Source organism: Hipposideros armiger, unplaced genomic scaffold (genome assembly GCF_001890085.2).
Source record: "Hipposideros armiger isolate ML-2016 unplaced genomic scaffold, ASM189008v1 scaffold_26, whole genome shotgun sequence".
NCBI classification, from domain to species: domain Eukaryota; kingdom Metazoa; phylum Chordata; class Mammalia; order Chiroptera; family Hipposideridae; genus Hipposideros; species Hipposideros armiger.
The window spans coordinates 4,983,390-5,001,106 of NW_017731376.1; the positions used below are offsets into that span (position 1 = coordinate 4,983,390).

General features: G+C 39.5%; 1 protein-coding gene across 3 annotated transcripts in view; it reads left to right on the plus strand.

Annotated features, from left to right (window-relative positions):
- RFC1 (replication factor C subunit 1) overlaps nt 1–17,717 on the plus strand; it is a 65,044-nt gene that overhangs the window by 42,184 nt on the left and 5,143 nt on the right. For 2 of the 3 annotated variants that reach the window (XM_019636003.1, XM_019636006.1), the window contains exons 11-22: nt 1,622–1,801; nt 3,001–3,105; nt 5,455–5,854; nt 7,474–7,586; nt 8,536–8,650; nt 10,013–10,104; nt 10,305–10,442; nt 10,584–10,679; nt 10,805–10,903; nt 12,402–12,556; nt 12,678–12,795; nt 14,909–15,054. In XM_019636003.1, the coding sequence (XP_019491548.1) occupies nt 1,622–1,801; nt 3,001–3,105; nt 5,455–5,854; nt 7,474–7,586; nt 8,536–8,650; nt 10,013–10,104; nt 10,305–10,442; nt 10,584–10,679; nt 10,805–10,903; nt 12,402–12,556; nt 12,678–12,795; nt 14,909–15,054 (1,757 nt within the window). The remainder of the gene's footprint in view (nt 1–1,621; nt 1,802–3,000; nt 3,106–5,454; nt 5,855–7,473; nt 7,587–8,535; nt 8,651–10,012; nt 10,105–10,304; nt 10,443–10,583; nt 10,680–10,804; nt 10,904–12,401; nt 12,557–12,677; nt 12,796–14,908; nt 15,055–17,717) is intronic. The other variant, XM_019636005.1, reaches the window with a different exon arrangement.

Genomic DNA, 17,717 nt, shown 5'->3' on the forward strand with positions numbered 1-17,717 from the left:
GAGGCAGCATAATACATAATAGTTTTGATACGTATGGTTGTGAAGGGGAGAGGAAAGAGGATGTCTGCCTACAAATGGAAGGTAGGATTTAGGGGGGGAAATGATGAGTATTTTTAAGGTAGGAGATAACACTTAAAGCATGGTGTTTGCTGATGGGCTAGGTCTACCAGAAAGGGAGAGATTGATGACACACCTGACAGAGAGGCATAATCAAATGTAGTATGAGATTCCTGAGAAGGTAAAGGGGAGGGGATTCAGACCACGAATGGACATTAGAAGTTCCCCTCACAAAGAGAGGAAGGGGATGAGCCTTACAGGGCTGTGGGTTGTGCAGGAGGCCAGCGGAAGGCACCGATGTTGCCTCTTGCTCGAGGTGTATGAAAGCTCTGCTTGAGAGGACTTCAGGCAGAGCAGTGTCCTAGGCTATGTCATGCTCAGTGAAGGCAAGGCCATGGGGCAATGCTGGAGAAGAGCATGAGGATATGGGGCAGTTTGCTGTCCTACAGTGAGAGTTCCAGAGTGGAAGAATTGGTGGGACAGCTAGAAGTGCTGAGATTGGATGAGTAAAAAGATACTCAGAGCCACAATGGGTGATAGTTCAGGAGATAATAGATGATTTGGGGTGTGGGATAGGAGCTTGCCTGTAGTTTTACAAGGTTATTTTAAATTTGTTCAAAATTAGAGTTTAAGTACCTATAGTGTTGATAAGATCATTTCAGTCCTAGAATCGGAAGGCTTAAAGGGACCTTGAGATGTTGCTAGTCAAACCTTTTCTCTCTGAGCAGTCTCATCGCTTCCCCCCCCCCCCCCCCCCCCCCGAGAAAGATTCTTCACCTGGAAGTGAAGGATTGAGCTTGTATCGCACCAGTCTTTGAATGTCGTTTAGCTTCTCTTCAAGCCTGTTTTAAGTCTGTGTTGATCTTGACTCTATTCAAAGAGTAATGAGTAATTTGGAACGGTTTACATAATTTTCATTTTGCTTGGTTGTATCATTTTATTGAACCATTGCAAAAATAAAAAAGAGTCTATAACTACACACAATTCCACTTAAGATTACATGTCTCCACCATCCAGCTCTCTTTGGCCAGTGTCTTTTATATTATCAAGTTATCTTTCCAACCGAGAGATAATATGCTCTTGCCTTTAAGGTACACACTAGTTGTTAGACTTACTATCACAGGGCAAATAGCCTGAGAGAAGGGCAGGAACTCATACTTGTTTTGCTTTTCAGAATTGAAGCTTTCCTTTCTTAACAATAACCAGAGTTTCTGTTGATGGATTGTGTGTGGTTGTTTATACAAGTTAATTAGTAGTTTAAGTATTTTTTAAAAAAATGAAAATAGTATGAATGGATAATTTTAATAAGCTTTGCTAACTGTATTTGAATGTATATTTTTTATTGCTGGTTTTATAAGTTTATTAAATGTTAGCCTACATAAGAATTTCTCAGGATTCAATTTCAGGTTCTGCTTATTTGCTGTAAATTTCCAGCAAATTTTTCATGCTGAGATTATTTATGATGTCAAATGAGAAAAATCAACTTCCTGCAGCTTTGATGCCAAATATTTCTTTGGAAAGCTACCATGTAATTTCCTCTCTGTTTGAACATTGTGGTTTTTAGGGAGCTGAAAATTGCTTGGAAGGCCTTACGTTTGTAATCACAGGCGTGCTGGAGTCCATTGAAAGGGATGAAGCCAAGTCTCTAATTGAACGTTATGGAGGAAAAGTAACCGGAAATGTCAGCAAAAAAACAAACTACCTTGTCATGGGTCGTGATAGTGGACAGTCCAAGAGTGATAAGGTGGGTGCTGCTGTGTTCTCAGTGCAGTGAAATAGCCTGCTGCGTTTGGCAGGCTCTTGTTACGACCATTTGTAGTAGTCATGCCCTTTGCACAGCGTTAAGAGAATTAAAAAACGGGAAAGTAATTTCTTCCCTACATTATTTCTTCTCCGCAGAAGTGCTGCTGGCTTCGATCCCAGGATTTTGGTTTTCCAATTGAAGGCACAGTTCCTGTTGACTTGAGTTTCTTAGGGTAGTATTCGAATTTAAATCTTTTTTTGAAGCTAGAAGCAAACGCAGTTTTCTTTTTCTTCTAGTCCTAAGTGTTTCTAGATTTGCCACTGTAGACTTCACTTAAGTTTTTTATTGATTGTTTAGCTCCAAGTAACAGAATACTCTACTAACCTTGGTTCAAACAAATAGCTGCTTATTTTCGTACTCTCAGGAATTCCAGAGGCAGGCAGTTGTGGGGATGGTTCAGCAGCTCATAATGTAGCCAGGCTGGTGCTGCTGTCTGCCTCTGTGGTCCGTACGTGTTAGCTTTAGTCTGTGTGCATGAGGCCTTGTACTGTAAGGGACTCAGCTCTAGGCACTCCAGGCAGGAAAAAGGGAGCAGGGCCAAGATGTCATACTAGCCGTGACTGGCCTCATAAGAGTTTTCCCAGAAACAACACTTGTAGAATTCCACTTGAGTCTCATTGGGCCAGAGCTGTCACATGGCCGTTTAGTGCCATAAACGAGGTTGGGAGGATGAGGACTTTTCTGATGACCTTAGACAGACCACAGTTCATCACGTGGAGATGGACACACTAGGAAGAAGATGGGGAATGTCCTGGAGAGGGAATGAAGAGCGGACTTAGGCCCTGGTGACTGCACTTTCTAGGGGAGAGGAGACGATAAAGCGATCCAGAAAAGCAGGCATGTGACACCTCAGGTGCCAACTTACATTCTTAGGGGATGTCATTTTCTTTCTTTTTAATGGTACTTTTTCATGAACATGGTTTTAAAAAATATTCCAGTATTATCTAACTTACAAATGTGGTTTTTCACCTATTCAGAGGCCCTAGAATTTTATTTACACACACACACACACACACACACACACACACACACACACACACACACACGTTTATTTATTTATTTATTTGTTTGTTTATTTATTTTTTACAGAAAGTAATGGTTACAATACTGTTTTAATGATTTTCATTTTTAATCAATAGGCAGCAGCCTTGGGGACAAAAATTATTGATGAAGATGGCCTGTTGGATCTGATTCGAACTATGCCAGGCAAGAAGTCCAAATATGAAATAGCAGTTGAACTTGAGGTTTGTATAAAATGAAGAACTTGATTATATAAATTGGTATATAGCAACTTTCCTGTTTCATAGATTTTCTTGGGTGGCTATAGTCCCGTTGGCTAAAAGATTAACTTCCCCTCCTATTGCATATGAACCTAATTTCCTTTTGAGTAGATGGACTCTGCTTCAAGATGTCTTCTTGGGTGTATTTCCTTACCTTTCTCAAAGGAATATGAGGAGACAGAGGACAGTGTGTTGCACTTACCATATCTACTTATTCAACTTTTCATGTTTTCCATATTCTTGGCAGTGCTTTGGTACAGAGGTTATTGCTTAAGAGTTCTTTAAAGGATACATTATAGGTATCAGCATGATAAATTCATTTTCAAGTAGAACTATATTAGGACTTTATCAATTGTGACAGAAACCCAGCCCTTATTAGCTTTAGTAGAAAGGGATGATGGTTCACATAACTAAACTATGGGCAAGGTGGGTCTGTTGTAGGAATTACAGGATCTAGAGAGTACAGTGCTTTCAGGACCCTTTCAGTTTCTGTCTGTCTTCTCCTAGTGTTAGCTTCATTCACTCTCACTATGTACAGATCTTTCCCAAGTGCAGGACACAGGTGCCAGTAGCCAAGTTTAATGTCCCCAGCTCTGTTACCCAAGCTGCGAGGTGGTCTGCCCATTTATTCCAGTTAGAATAATCTTGGGGAATGAATTGGGTTGGCCCTTCACCCAGTGTTTCTTAATGTTAACAACTTAGGTAACCATAGTACAGTTATCAAAACCAGGCAATTAACATTGAAACCATACTGCCAACTAAACTGGCATGGCAGTCAAGCTTCACATTTTCCCCCTATTGTCCGTTTTCTGTCCTAGGATCCCACACTGCATTTAGTTGTTGTGTCTTAGTCTCCTCCAATCTATGACGACAGCTCCTTGTCTTTTTATGACTTTGACACGTTTGATGAGTCCTAGTCAGTTGTTTTGTAGAATGGCTCTCAGTTTGGCTTACTTTGATGTTTTCTTATGATTAGCTTGAGGTTATGCCGTTTTGGTAAGAATACCACAGAAACGATATTGTGTCCTCATATATCAGATGTACATGATGTTGGTAATCTCATTATTGGAGATATTAACCTTGATAACTTGTTAAATCGATGTCTGCCAGGTTTCTCCACTAGTAAAGTGATTACTTTTCCCCTTGTAATTGATAAATATTTTGGGGAGATACTTTAAGACTATGCTAATATCTTGTTTCTCCTCAAACATTCACCCTCTCATTTTAGCATCCACTCACTGGTAAGGAGGCACCAATTTTTTTCTTACTATTCACATACCACAAAATGTATTATTTAGGTATTATTTACACACTACAAAATTCACCCTTTTGACGTACACAAGAGTGGTTTTAATATATTCACAAGATTGTGCAGCCATCACTACTAATTCCAGAACATTTTCATCACCCCCAAAAGAAACCCTGTGCCCATTAGCAGTCAGTTATCATACCCACCCCCCAACATCCACTCCTGTACTTTGTGTCTATGGATTTGCCTGTTCTGGACATTTCATTTAAAAGAATCGTGCAACATGTAGTCCTTTGTGTCTGCCTTCTTTTACTTAGTGTAATGTTTTCAAGGTTCACCTACATCAAAGCATGTACCACCACTCCACCCCTTTTTATTGGTGATTAATATTCCTTGGTGTGGATATACTGCATTTCGTTTCTCCATCTATTGGTGGACATTTAAGTTGTTACTGTTTTGGGGGTATAATATAAAATAACAATAGTAATATATAAAATATAATGCTGTGAACATTTGTACAAATTTTTGTGGAGCCATTAACTTTTAAAAAAATTTTTTCATGTTTAAATTTCAGTTGACATACAATATTATATCAGTTTCAGGTGTGCAGCACAGTGGTTAGACATTTATATAACTGACAAAGTGATAAGTCTAGTACCCATCTGACACTACACAGTTATTTGGAGGCATTAACTTTTAACTAGTTAGAAAACTGAAAAGTCTCTTAATCCCTTACCCTGTTTTTTTCAAACTGATAATGGATTATTTGTTTATATATATATATATATATATATATATATATATATATATATATATATATATATATATATATATGTTTTTGCCTTTAAAAAATGCATATGGGTGCTTTTCAGTGTTAGTTGCTAATTTTTATAAAGTTTGGAAGGTGTTGATTTCCACAAACTGCAGGGTCCATTGTGAAAAGGCAAACGCAGGTTGGGTAGCTCATTTGGATATCTCAGAGTGCCCTCTAGAGTACATTTAGCAGGACAGAAATTCTTTATCTCACCAGCTTTCTTTTTTTTCTCACGTTTTCAATTTTTAAGATGCATAAAGAAAAATCCAAATTGCAAAGAACACCCCAAAAAAATGACCAAGAAAAAAGAAAAACTAGTCCAGTTAAAAAGGAATCAGAATCTAAAAAGAGCAGACTGACTCCCAAAATGGACGGCTCTATAAATGCAGTAAAAAAGGAAACAAATATGTGTCCGAGAAGCCTGGCCTTCAAGGAGCAGGTGGCCACGGAGACAAATGGTGACAGCCGGGCTAGGAATTTGGCTGATGACAGCAGTGCAAACAAAGTGGAAAATTTGCTCTGGGTGGATAAATATAAGCCAACCTCACTCAAGACCATAATTGGACAGCAAGGTGAACAGAGCTGTGCCAACAAACTCCTACGCTGGCTCCAAAACTGGCACAAGAGGCCATCTGAAGAGAAGAAACACGGTGATTGTACAGCTTCATTGCTTTCTGTGTGTGTCTGTCATCATGCACATATGTGAGAAAGTCTCATAGTTGGTTCATTCATCTCACAGCAAGCATTTGTTGAGAGCGGGCTCTGAGCCCAGGTGCTGTACTAGACCCCAGAGGTGCTGTTGTGAACACAACACAGTCACCCTCAAGGAGCTCACAGTCAGTGCGGGAGCATACGTGAACCAGCCATTAAAATGTAAAGTGCTGAGTGCTGTTGTGGTGGGGGTAAATACAAGGTGTTAAGGGGGTGGAGATGTGTGGTAGGGGTGGGATGCTGGAGGAAGGGGTGTCTAAGCTAAGACTTGGAAACCAAGTCGGAGTTGGCTCAGTGAAGGGAGGGGTGAGTGTTGAGTGGGAGATAGTACATGTGCCAAGACCTGAAGACAGGTGAGCGTGGGAGACTGGGGGAAAGGTGCGAACAAACGCTGAGGCACGCTGACAGAGAAACGGTGGCATGTTGGCTTTTGGTAGGCCTTCTGGTCCTCAGCTTCTCTAGTTTCTGCACTTGTTTGCTCTGTATTTATCATGCAGTATGAACACCCACAATGTATGTTTAATGTCCAAAATATTATTGGAGCAGAGATTTCAGGTCATAAATGTTGTAGTGTTTTCTTGAGCTTCAACCGCTGCCCTGGGGGGGGAGACTGTGTAAGAAGAAGAATAAGGCCAGATTTAGTGAGCGTCACAGCGAGTTCCCAGAGCGGTGACTGGTTTGTTCATGTCTAGGTGGTCACTAGACATTGGCTGATGATGCCAGTTTATTTTATTTCTGACAGATAATATAATTGTAATGATACAGCATTAGATTTAAGTTGACACTCTTTTTCCACAGCCTCATAAAATCCACCTTAAAGGGGGGATAAGTGCTTTGTGTGCCTGGAGAGGACTGAGGCTCCAGGTGGACTACACGCCTTTTCCCACGCCTGTAGATTCAAGTCTCTCTCAGTGACTGTAGGTGTTGAGCACCCTGTATGTGCGAGGCACCCATGTGATCAGGGGAGAAAGAATGCTCTAGAGCTGAGCTTTGCAGGACGGTTGCGGACCATTCATTTTTGGATGAATTCATCTTTCATTCGTTTTTTCATTTTGTGATCATGTGACTGATTGTGCTTGTTAACATTGATTGAGGCACGGCAGACCCTGTGCTCAGCTCGCTTGTTCTCACAACACCCCTACCAGGCACGTGACTATTGTTACCCTCATTTTACAAAGGAGGCAGCAGGCCAGGGGGCTAAGTCACTTCTGAAGTCACTTCTGCAGCCCTGCCAGCTGATGAGTGCTGGAGTTAGGACTGGAGCCCAGGTCGTCTGCCCATGACCTGGGCTTTTGTAGGAGAGGAAGTCATAAAATTGTTTAAATCAGAGTTTTAAAGTTAATGAGTTTTAGTTTTTTTATTTTGGGTGGAGGTGATATAGGGAGTAGAATTTTACTACTGGAAAACTATCTAGAAACTGTTGTTTGTACTTTGTAGAAAACATTCGGCAAACTTAGAACTAAATGGAGGACTGCTTTCAATGCTAAGTTATGCACAGTTATTCCAGAATCTCTGTTAGGCCCTGCAGGCTAACACTCTGGAACTTCTTTCTTCCTAGCAGCAAAGTTTGGCAAATTTGCCGGCAAAGATGATGGCTCTAGTTTTAAAGCAGCGTTGCTCTCAGGCCCTCCAGGTGTTGGCAAAACAACCACAGCCTCTCTGGTTTGTCAGGTGGGTGTTCTGCTGTAGTGCAGCTGGAAAAGTAATATAGGAGTGGGTGTGTGTAGGACATGCACGCACGTGTGTGTGTGTGTTCATATATATTTTAACCCTTTATGTATATTCTGTTCTGAAATCAAACCTTTAGAATTTAGAATTTGGTTTGGGGGGGGTATTTGTCATTTTCATTCTTTTTTTAATATTTGTAATTATAATTGTAGGTAATATTTGCCTGTGTACCAGGCAGTATACTAAACCCTTAGGTGCATTATTTTATAGATAATAGAGTCTTATAAATAGCCATATATTAGACGTATATCTTATATACTCTTGTGAGAATTCTGTGTACTGAATATATGTACTGTTACCATGCACGACTCTTTTCTCCTTTTATAATTGTCATTACTTTTGGGGGAAATTCAATTAAAGCATTTTATAATGCCTTATGATTGATATAATGATCAATTTGGAGAAATAGAATAACTGAATTTTTCATGATTTGAGAGGAAGATTATACATTGGGATAGTTTGACAAAGAATGATTTAACTTTATTATTTATCTTGAAAAGTCAAGAATTACCTTTTGGTATAATACAGTAATTCTGTATCTGACACTGAAATCTTGGGATGGTTCTATTTAATTCTGCTTAGGACTTTAAGAACCAAACTTAGGAAATTTGCTTAAGTATATTCTTCCAGGTTAGTGATTTATCAGCTGAGATTTTAAGAACAAACTTGTGTATGTTTGTGTGTATATGGTATGTATGTCTGTGATATTTTCAAAATCTAATTATTATTGTGAGGCATATTATAGTTAATCTCATAGTCTGTTAGTGTTACACTTTTATCTTTTTACCCATGGTTCCTTATGTGATTTTGCTATCCATTTTCTTCACTCTCTTTTTTTTTGGGGGGGGGGCAGTTAATTTGTGATAGTAATGATTTACAATATTTTGATTAGGAATTGGGATATAGCTACGTGGAACTGAATGCAAGTGATACGCGGAGTAAGAACAGTTTGAAGGAGGTGATTGCGGAGTCACTCAATAATACCAGCATCAAAGGCTTTTATTCAAGTATGTGGCCTTTTGAACTGTTTTCTTTGGTTTTGTAAGAAAAACAAGTTTGTTTCAATGTTCAGTAACCAATATTAACACTACTATGTGCCAGGCATTCTGCTAAATCCTGGGACTAATGAGAGACTAAGAAAAGCCTCTGATGTAACTCTTATAGGACAATAGTTACCTTTTTTTCAGGTCTTAGAGGTTTCTGAGAATGTAATTAAAAAATGCGTACGTGGGCATATTTATGTATTTTGCATACGATTTTAGCAGGTTCACAGGCAAATCCTGTGAAGAGGGAAAGAAAATCACTGAAATACAGTGTGCTGAGTGAGGTGCTAAAGAAGTATATGAAGAAGTGATTCTATCTGGGGTAGTGGGGAAAACTACCAATAAAAGGGCAACATTTGTTTGAAGGGCCTCGAAGAATGAGGAAAGCAGTTTGTGGGTGGAAGAGGTTATTTCAGGCAAGAGTAGTAGGGAAAAAGAAGACAGCATGAAAGGACCGCTGGGTTGCACATCGCATCTAGTGGTCTGGTGTGGCCAGAGCTCTGGGGACAATAAGATGTCCAAATTATGGCTAAACGTAATTTGTAGAACCTACAAATTACGTAATCTGTAGAACCTACGTAATCTGTAGAACGTACGTAAACGTAATCTGTAGAACCTACGTAATCTGTAGAACGTAATCTGTAGAACCTACGCTACGTTGCATAGTCACATTGCACATCTTGTCACCTGAAGTCTTGGTACTTTCAACAGTAGAAAATTGTTGTTAAAAAGAAGTTGCCCATGAAACAACACTCCTACACCTGCTGGGAGTATAAATGGGTACAACTCTGGAAAGCAACCTGGCAGTATTTCTTGAAGCTAAATTACACTTATCCTTTAACCCAGAAATTCCAGTTCCTGGGTTATTAATGCTTGTACATATGCAAAATGACATACATTTGGATATTCATTTAGTGTGATTTATAATAGCAGAAGATTGAAAGCATCTTCACATGTTAATAGAGATTAAGTGAATTCTGATACACGTTATTTCTGTATCTATAGATAAGGAACAGATCGCAAAAATATATTAAATGACCAAACCAAGGTGTATATTTTTATGCTCACGTTTTTAATATCTATACTATCTCTGAAAAGAATCTGTTTATACTGTTTGCCTCTGGAGAGGGCAACTGGGTACCCTTATGTGGCAAGGGTAGCAGGGAGAATGTTTTTTCACTGCATACTCTTATACCTTTTGAATTTTGTACCATGGACCTATATTATCAGTTTAAAACATGTTATATAATTTTTTATAAAGCAGCAGTGTTTGAACAACTGTTATTTTGTTTCTGTCCCACCCCATTGCGTCTCCACATGGGTCAGGTGAAGAAGCCCATTCGGTAAGCAGGAAACACGCCCTCATCATGGATGAAGTAGACGGCATGGCAGGCAGTGAGGACAGGGGAGGAATTCAGGTGATGAAAGTATTGTGTTTTGCAGTTTTATTGTTGATTTGTAGTTGTTTTTAACTGTAAAGAACTATTTATCATGCTGGCATATTTATGGCAATTAAGGCATGTTGCTGAGGTTTTTAAAACCTGAAACGCATACATTGTGTGGTATTTTGTTTTTGTGTTTTTAAAAATTATTTTTGTGTTGCAAATTTGCCTTTCAGGAATTAATTGGTCTGATAAAACATACAAAAATTCCCATTATTTGTATGTGCAATGATAGAAATCACCCCAAGATTCGCTCTTTGGTTCATTATTGTTTTGATCTTCGTTTTCAAAGACCTCGGGTTGAACAGATCAAGGTATGATGTTTGGAATTTTTTTCTCCACTGCACTATCCTATTTGTTTAAGGGTTAATTTTAAAAGTACCTGATAACTATTTTTAAAATAGCTGGTAAGTTAAAAAAAAAAATTATTGAAGATTCTCCTTTGTCATTTTTAGGGTGCTATGCTGTCTATTGCATTTAAAGAGGGTTTAAAGATTCCCCCTCCAGCTATGAATGAAATAATTTTGGGAGCCAATCAAGATATCAGACAGGTAAATTAGATATATCTATTATGTGATGATTGATGGTTATTTTGAATTAATGCCTTCAACCTTTTGGGGCTGGGGTGTGGCAGTATTTCCCTATCTTGACAGTGTCTTATTTGTGATTCTTTTAGGTTTTACACAATTTGAGTATGTGGTGTGCCCAGAGTAAGGCACTAACCTATGACCAGGCCAAGGCTGATTCTCATAGAGCCAAAAAGGATATCAAACTGGTAAAATACATTTCCGTTTCTTAGTTCATTCTTGTTCTGTAGTTCCGACACACATGCCAAACCTTTGGATATTTGTAATAAGAGATATAGACAGCTGCTAAAAGTGTTTCTAATTCAAGTGAAATTTTCATCAAAGACTGTCGATGTATATTGTAAATTTTGAGAAGTAGTTTTAAATTATACATGCTTCAATACTTATAAAAGGGCTTTTCCAGAGTCCTTATGTATGGATTTCATTCATGGATTTGGAACTGTTCAGAATCATGTTTTAAATGGTTTATAGTTTAATAACCTCTCTGAAACTAGAGGTCTTATTGATTTATCTGTTCTATTTCATCTAGTCACTAGTCAGAATTTATTACAACTAGACCAGTGATAAAGCTGTGATTTTTTTTTATCCCTCCTTTTTTTAAATTAATAAACTTTTTAAGAGTGATTTTTAGTTCACAGCAAAGTCGAGAGGAAGGTACAGATTCCCATATTCCGCGTCCCGATGCACGTACAGCCTCCTGCACTGTGGACACTGCACCAGAGTGGGATGTTTGTTACAACTGATGAACCTACACTGACCTGTCAGTATCACCCAAAGTCCATAGTTCACATTAGGGTTCACTCTTGGTGTTGGACCTTTTATGGGTTTTGAAAAATCTAATGACATTTATCTGCCATTGTAGCATACAGAATTGTTTCACTGCCCTAAAAATCCTCTGTGCTCTGCCTAGCCATCCCTCCCCTTCCCCTAACTCCAGGCAATCACTAATCTTTACTGTCTCCATAGTTTTACCTTTTTGGAATGTTATATAGTTGATAACAGTTATGTAATCTTTTCACACTGGTTTCTTTCACTTAGTAATACACATTTAAGGTTCCTCCATGTTTTTTCATGGCTGAGAGCTCATTTCTTTTTAGTGCTGAATAATATTGCATGGTCTAGATCAGGGGTCTGCAAACTTTTGAGACGGAAGATCCAGTCCTGTCCCTCACAACAATTTAAAAATTCGAGAGCCGTAAAACAAATGAAATCATCATTATGTGAATAATATCCTTTAAAAATTTTATAAATGAAACTACGATAGTTTTATTTTCATTTTCGATTTTACTTCAGAGCCACATGTAGGTACCCAATGAGCCGCATGTGGCTCGCGAGCCGCCGTTTGCCGACCCCAGGTGTAGAGTATCTCAGTTTATTTACCCATTCACCTACTGAAGTGTTGGCAGTTATGAATAGAACTGCTATAAACATCCGTGCAGGTTTTTTGTGTGATATAAGTTTCTAATTCATTGGGGTAAATATCAAGGAGCACAACTACTGGATAGTGTGCTAAGAGTATGTTTAGTTTTATGAGAAACTGCCAGCTGTCTTCCAAAGTGACTGTACCGTTTTATATTCCCACCAGCAGTGCTGAGAGTTCCTGTTGCTCCACATCTTTGCCAGCATTGGTGCTGTCAGTGTTTGGATATTGGCCCTTCTACTAGGTGTGTCCCTCTTTCTTTTTAGGGCCCATTTGATGTTGCCCGGAAAGTGTTTGTAGCCGGAGAAGAGACTGCGCACATGTCACTTGTGGACAAATCAGATCTCTTCTTTCATGATTATTCAATAGCACCCCTCTTTGTCCAGGAGAACTACTTACATGTGAAGCCTGTAGCTGCAGGGTGAGTGTTCAGAGCTCGTGAGGGGTAGAATTAGTCCCCTCCCAGCACTGGAAAGCCAGATAATGGCGGCGGGGTGGCAGTATGGACAGTGGTGTAATCCAGACTGGTTTTTGTCCTGCAGAGGGGACATGAAAAAGCACTTGATGCTTTTAAGCAGAGCGGCAGATAGCATATGTGATGGGGACCTAGTGGACCGTCAGATCCGGAGTAGGCAAAACTGGAGTCTTCTGCCCACACAGGTGAGTGAGGGGCTGTCCTTAAAGCGCACACTGCTTTAGTTGAATAAAATAGCTTTTGGCTACTGTAATGATTTGAAATACCAGATAACCATTATGACTCTTATGGCAAAAAACACAGTCTGTTACAGATGAAAACAGTCTGTTGTCACTGCTGTCTGTTTCATAATCTAGCCTTATTTTTCGGTGCTTCAGAATGTTTTTATGTAAATGGACATATAGAAATAGGAACATTAGATTTTGGTCTCATAACTAAGATGCGAGTCAAAAGTCTCACTTGGTCTATTTTACCTTAAGAATCCACACTTTTTTTTTGTCATTCCTGGCTCTCCCAGATGGTTACTAAGTAGCTTCTTGAAGAAATGTAGCCAGGGCAGGTCAGCAGCTACTTTCTAATACATGAATTCCAATTTTCTTCTTCCTTGGTAAAGAGGCAGCTTTATATTGGGCACTTTACTCAAAATAGAATTTTGCAAATGTTCGTAATTAAGAGTGTTATTTAGTCTTATTTGAGTTTTGCATATTTATATAGTGTTAGGCTCACTCTTCTCTTAATTCTACCCACATACTGTTTGAAAACAAAAGACAAAAAGGCTCATTCTGGATATAAAGAATTCTTTCTCTTATGTTTTAAGTGTTCATTTTTTTAACCTAATAATTGTACCTTTGAGAATTTATCTTAAAGAAGTCATTTTAAACAGAAAAGGCTTAATGTGAAAAAATATTACCTAAAGCATTAGTTCTGATGGCAAAAAATTGGACAGAATCTCCATTTCTATCTAGCACAGCGGTTCTCAACCTGTAGTTAGCGACCCGTTTGGGGGTCGAATGACCCTTTCACAGGGGTCGCCTAAGACCGTTGGAAAACAAAAAGATATTTACATTACGATTCATAACAGTAGCAAAATTACCATTATAGAGTAGCAACAAAAATAATTTTATGGTTGGGGATCACCACAACATGAGGAACTGTATTAAGGGGTCGCGGCATCAGGAAGGTTGAGAACCGCTGTATCTAGCACCAGGAGAATGATTATGGTAAACCCTCTTGACTGGAGCATTATGCCACCTTTAAAATTATTTGTAAAGATTATCCGATATGAAAAAATGCATATGAGAGAATATGCAATAAAGCAGGATACAAATTTATATGGAATTCCAGCCTTTAAAAAAGTGAAAACCATGGATATAGAAGATGCCCAAGGATACCTTTTTTCACTCTTCTCAAGTGTCAGTTTACTTGATTCTGTACTTGGACTTTCCACACTTTGATCCACCTATGCTATATCAATAGCTTATGTTAAAGACAATCAGATTCCTCTTAAACAGAGTTTTCTGTGACCTTGGCATCCACAAGGTAGCTGGTATGTTGAGACCAGTTGGTTGAAGAGCCTGAGGTGGCAAGATGATCTGCGGGCCATCCATGTTTTGTTTTGTTTTTTTGTTTTTGTGTTTTTTTTAAGATTTTTTTTTATTGGGGAATTAGGGGGATGGGAACAGCACTGGGGAATTGGGGGAAGGGGAACAGACAAGTTGCTGTCCTTTTGTTCTTCAGTCTAGTTGTGGAGGACGTTGCTTCACTGGCCCAAGTTGGCACTATCACTGTGCTCTTCCCGGGCGAGGCAGATCAGTCGCCGGCTTCTGGACTGCCGCTCACTGCGGCTGCTGGCCGCTCATGCTGGCTGCTGGCTACACACGGTAGCTCATGGCAACCCACTGCCACAGGGACTGCAGCCCACGCCGTCGCCGGTGACTCATGGCAGCCCAGCTCCAGGTTGAGCTGTTGTTCAGCATCTTAGCTGTAGAGGGCAGTGTCACTGGCCCTAATATGTAGGATCCGAACTGGGGCCCTCTGGCGTCCCAAGCCAGCTCTTAACCATCGTGCCACTCAGCCGGCCCCCATACATGTTTTGGACCAAGGCGTTTACCATAATCAGTTGTCTTCTTGGGACAAGTTTCCCATACCGCAGATCTGAACAGAGACCTGACTGCCCTGGAATTAGGTACTGGGGACAGTGTTGCTTAATTTTCCAGAGACTGCTTGGAAGCCAGTAGCTGCTAAGGAAGCAACTTTGTACTGAATTTCAATTGTGGACCACAACCGATTTCTTTTCAGGCCATTTATGCCAGTGTTCTGCCTGGAGAGTTAATGCGGGGTAACATGAGGCAGTTTCCCACCTTCCCAAGCTGGTTGGGCAAGCACTCGTCCACAGGCAAACATGATCGTATTGTTCAGGACCTAGCATTGCATATGAGTCTCAGGTAAGTGGTATTACCCCATCTGTGGGATTTTATCAGCGTGGCGTATTGAGCCTTTATCCATTAAGGATAGCATGAGTCAGAAGAGCTATATTTCAGTTTTTATTTTATTGCTAAGTAGATAAATGATCCTGAGTAAGTTCTTTTTGTTTTGTGGGCCTGACTTTTATTATCCATAATCATTATAACGCTTGTAAGATAAATTTTACAACTATATAAATCTGAGGTAGTGCTATATTTATTATTATTATGACTATGTCTATTACTAGTAGGCACATGTAACATCTCAGCTTTAGAATAACTTAATCAGAAAAGGGAACTGTTTAAATAAATGAACTAGGTTTTATCTATCCTAGTAGTAAACTGACCTAGTTTGGGGTGGGAATAGAGTTTAGCTTATAACAGGAGGTGGACACTCAGATGATTGAAAACCAGTGTCCTTGGAGAAGTTTAAGGAAGTTCAAAAGTTCTTGTTATTTGGTGCAATTTTGTTAAAGCTTAGAAACTCAGAAAATGCGCATGCACGCAAATATTGAGTGAACTATAGGAATTTATTTTTACCCATGACGAACTGCTTCAGGCAGTCTGTTTCCCCTTCTTGTCCCTGAAGGGAATATTAATATTTGATCCAGCCTTAACTTCTGGTTAAAGCAGAACTGAGTTCTTTCTTCTGTTCCTGTAAATTCTTCCTACTATGTTCCCTCTTCCTAGCCTATGGCAAGAATCTTTTATTGTCACACTTATATTAGTTTTCTGTTGCTGCTATAACAGATTACCAAAATTTAATGGCTTAAAACAACAAATTTATTCCCACCTCAAGATGGCAAGATTATCCTGTATTATCTGGGTGGGCCCCATGTAATTACAAGGCGTTTTATTTTTAAAACGTGAGGCAGCAATGTCAGTCAGAGAGAGCAATTTGAAGATGCTACATTGCCAGCTTTGAAGGTGGAAAAAGGCACCATGACTAAGGAATGCAGGCAGCCTCTGGGAGCTGGAAAAGGCTGCTTTTCCCCACTGCTCTTCTCACTGGTCAAGTTGGGGGCCTGTCTCTCTCAGCTGTCTCCCTGCCCACTGCTTTTTAAAGGCCGTGCTTCGCTCTGCCCGAAGGCTGTCTGTCTTTGATGCCCCCACTGTACGCCTGCAGATGTTGATTGAACACTGGACTTCCATGTGTTATGGCCGTCCTAGCGTTATGTCCCCTTCTCCCATTAGACTGAACGTTTCTGGTGGTAGGAACTGAGGCTTACTCATCTAGCACATAAAATTGCTCAATAAATGTTTCTTAATGAATCGTGTACAGGACACTGTCATCACCAAGGACATGCAGGGTGAGTTTCACAATTATTCAAGTAAATTAAGATCTTCCTACTTTTAAACCCCGATTAAGTCACTGAATTTTTATAGGCCACAGTTTCTCTACCTTTAAAAGCGGAAGTGTGATTTTATTAGTTCTTAACCTTATTTTGGTTATAGATGTTTTTGAAACTCTGAAAGCTTTGATCTTTATTCCCCCCAAAATGCACTAATGCAGAAAATATAATTTTAAGGGAATTATAGATTTCTGAGGTTAAGAACCCTTGATTTAGGTAAATTAGATGATACCTTTAGACTTTTCACAGATTTAAATCGCAGATTTAATGCTCTGTGATTCTACTAGAAGGTAAGAAATTAGAAGAGAATAATTTCAGAAAGGTTTCATGATTGTCTTGGGCACGTGGCTTATGGGCTCATCTTGTCTGTAAGGACTAGTGTGCTTCATTCTGGGAGACAGAATCCAGATGAAATGGGTGAATTTAAAAGAGATTTTTGAATTCTGCCTAGGTAATAAAACCATTGTGGGGCAAGGTTCTAGATTTCTGATCAGGAGAACTATGTGGGTTCTTATGATTCAGACACTAGGTTACCTGAAGGCAGGACCAGGACCCATAGGTAATTTTTAAAGGGACTTTTCATTTCTTTTTCTAATTTTAAAGTGGTTTCTGAAACCAAGCTGTTGAGGTCTCTTGTTTGAAGCACACACACATATATATAATTGCATGGTTTGAAGATGGAGGCAGCTGGGTTGGAAAGATTTAGGGTGGTGGCACTGGAAATACTGTTTTGTTCAGCCGTTTTGTCTTTAAGTGACAGCATTTAAGGATAAAGAAAACCAGACATTTCGTGATAGCATTCTAGTTCTCAGCAAATCAGACTGTTTCTAGGTCTGTCCCTGGCCAGTGTGGTTCTCCAGGAACATTCTCTACAGTTCCTTTGTTTCAGGGGAAACGCTGCTGTAGAACTAAAAAACTTCCAGTGACAGTACTAGGAAATGTGAGAGCATTCGTATGTAATTCTGTATGTTATGATCAGAAACCAAAAGGTGTTATAAACCATCATGTAGAAAGTGGCCATGGCCCTCCAAGTAGGAAATCTCACTGCCTTTGGTGATGCTTTGAATATTTTGAACCTTGGAATGAGTCATCTTTGGCTATAAGAAGTATGAGCACATAGAAACACTGCTGTGGCCTGGGCCTTAGAACCTCCATTTGTGTCTTCATTCTGTGATCCAGGTAAGTAGAAAATCCCCTTTGAGCTCATTGGTTGGTGTGTGTCCATTAGTCTGGCGAGGTAGCATTAGGTTTTCCCGACACCTACTGTAAAATAGTAGGCATTCCACGGAGTGC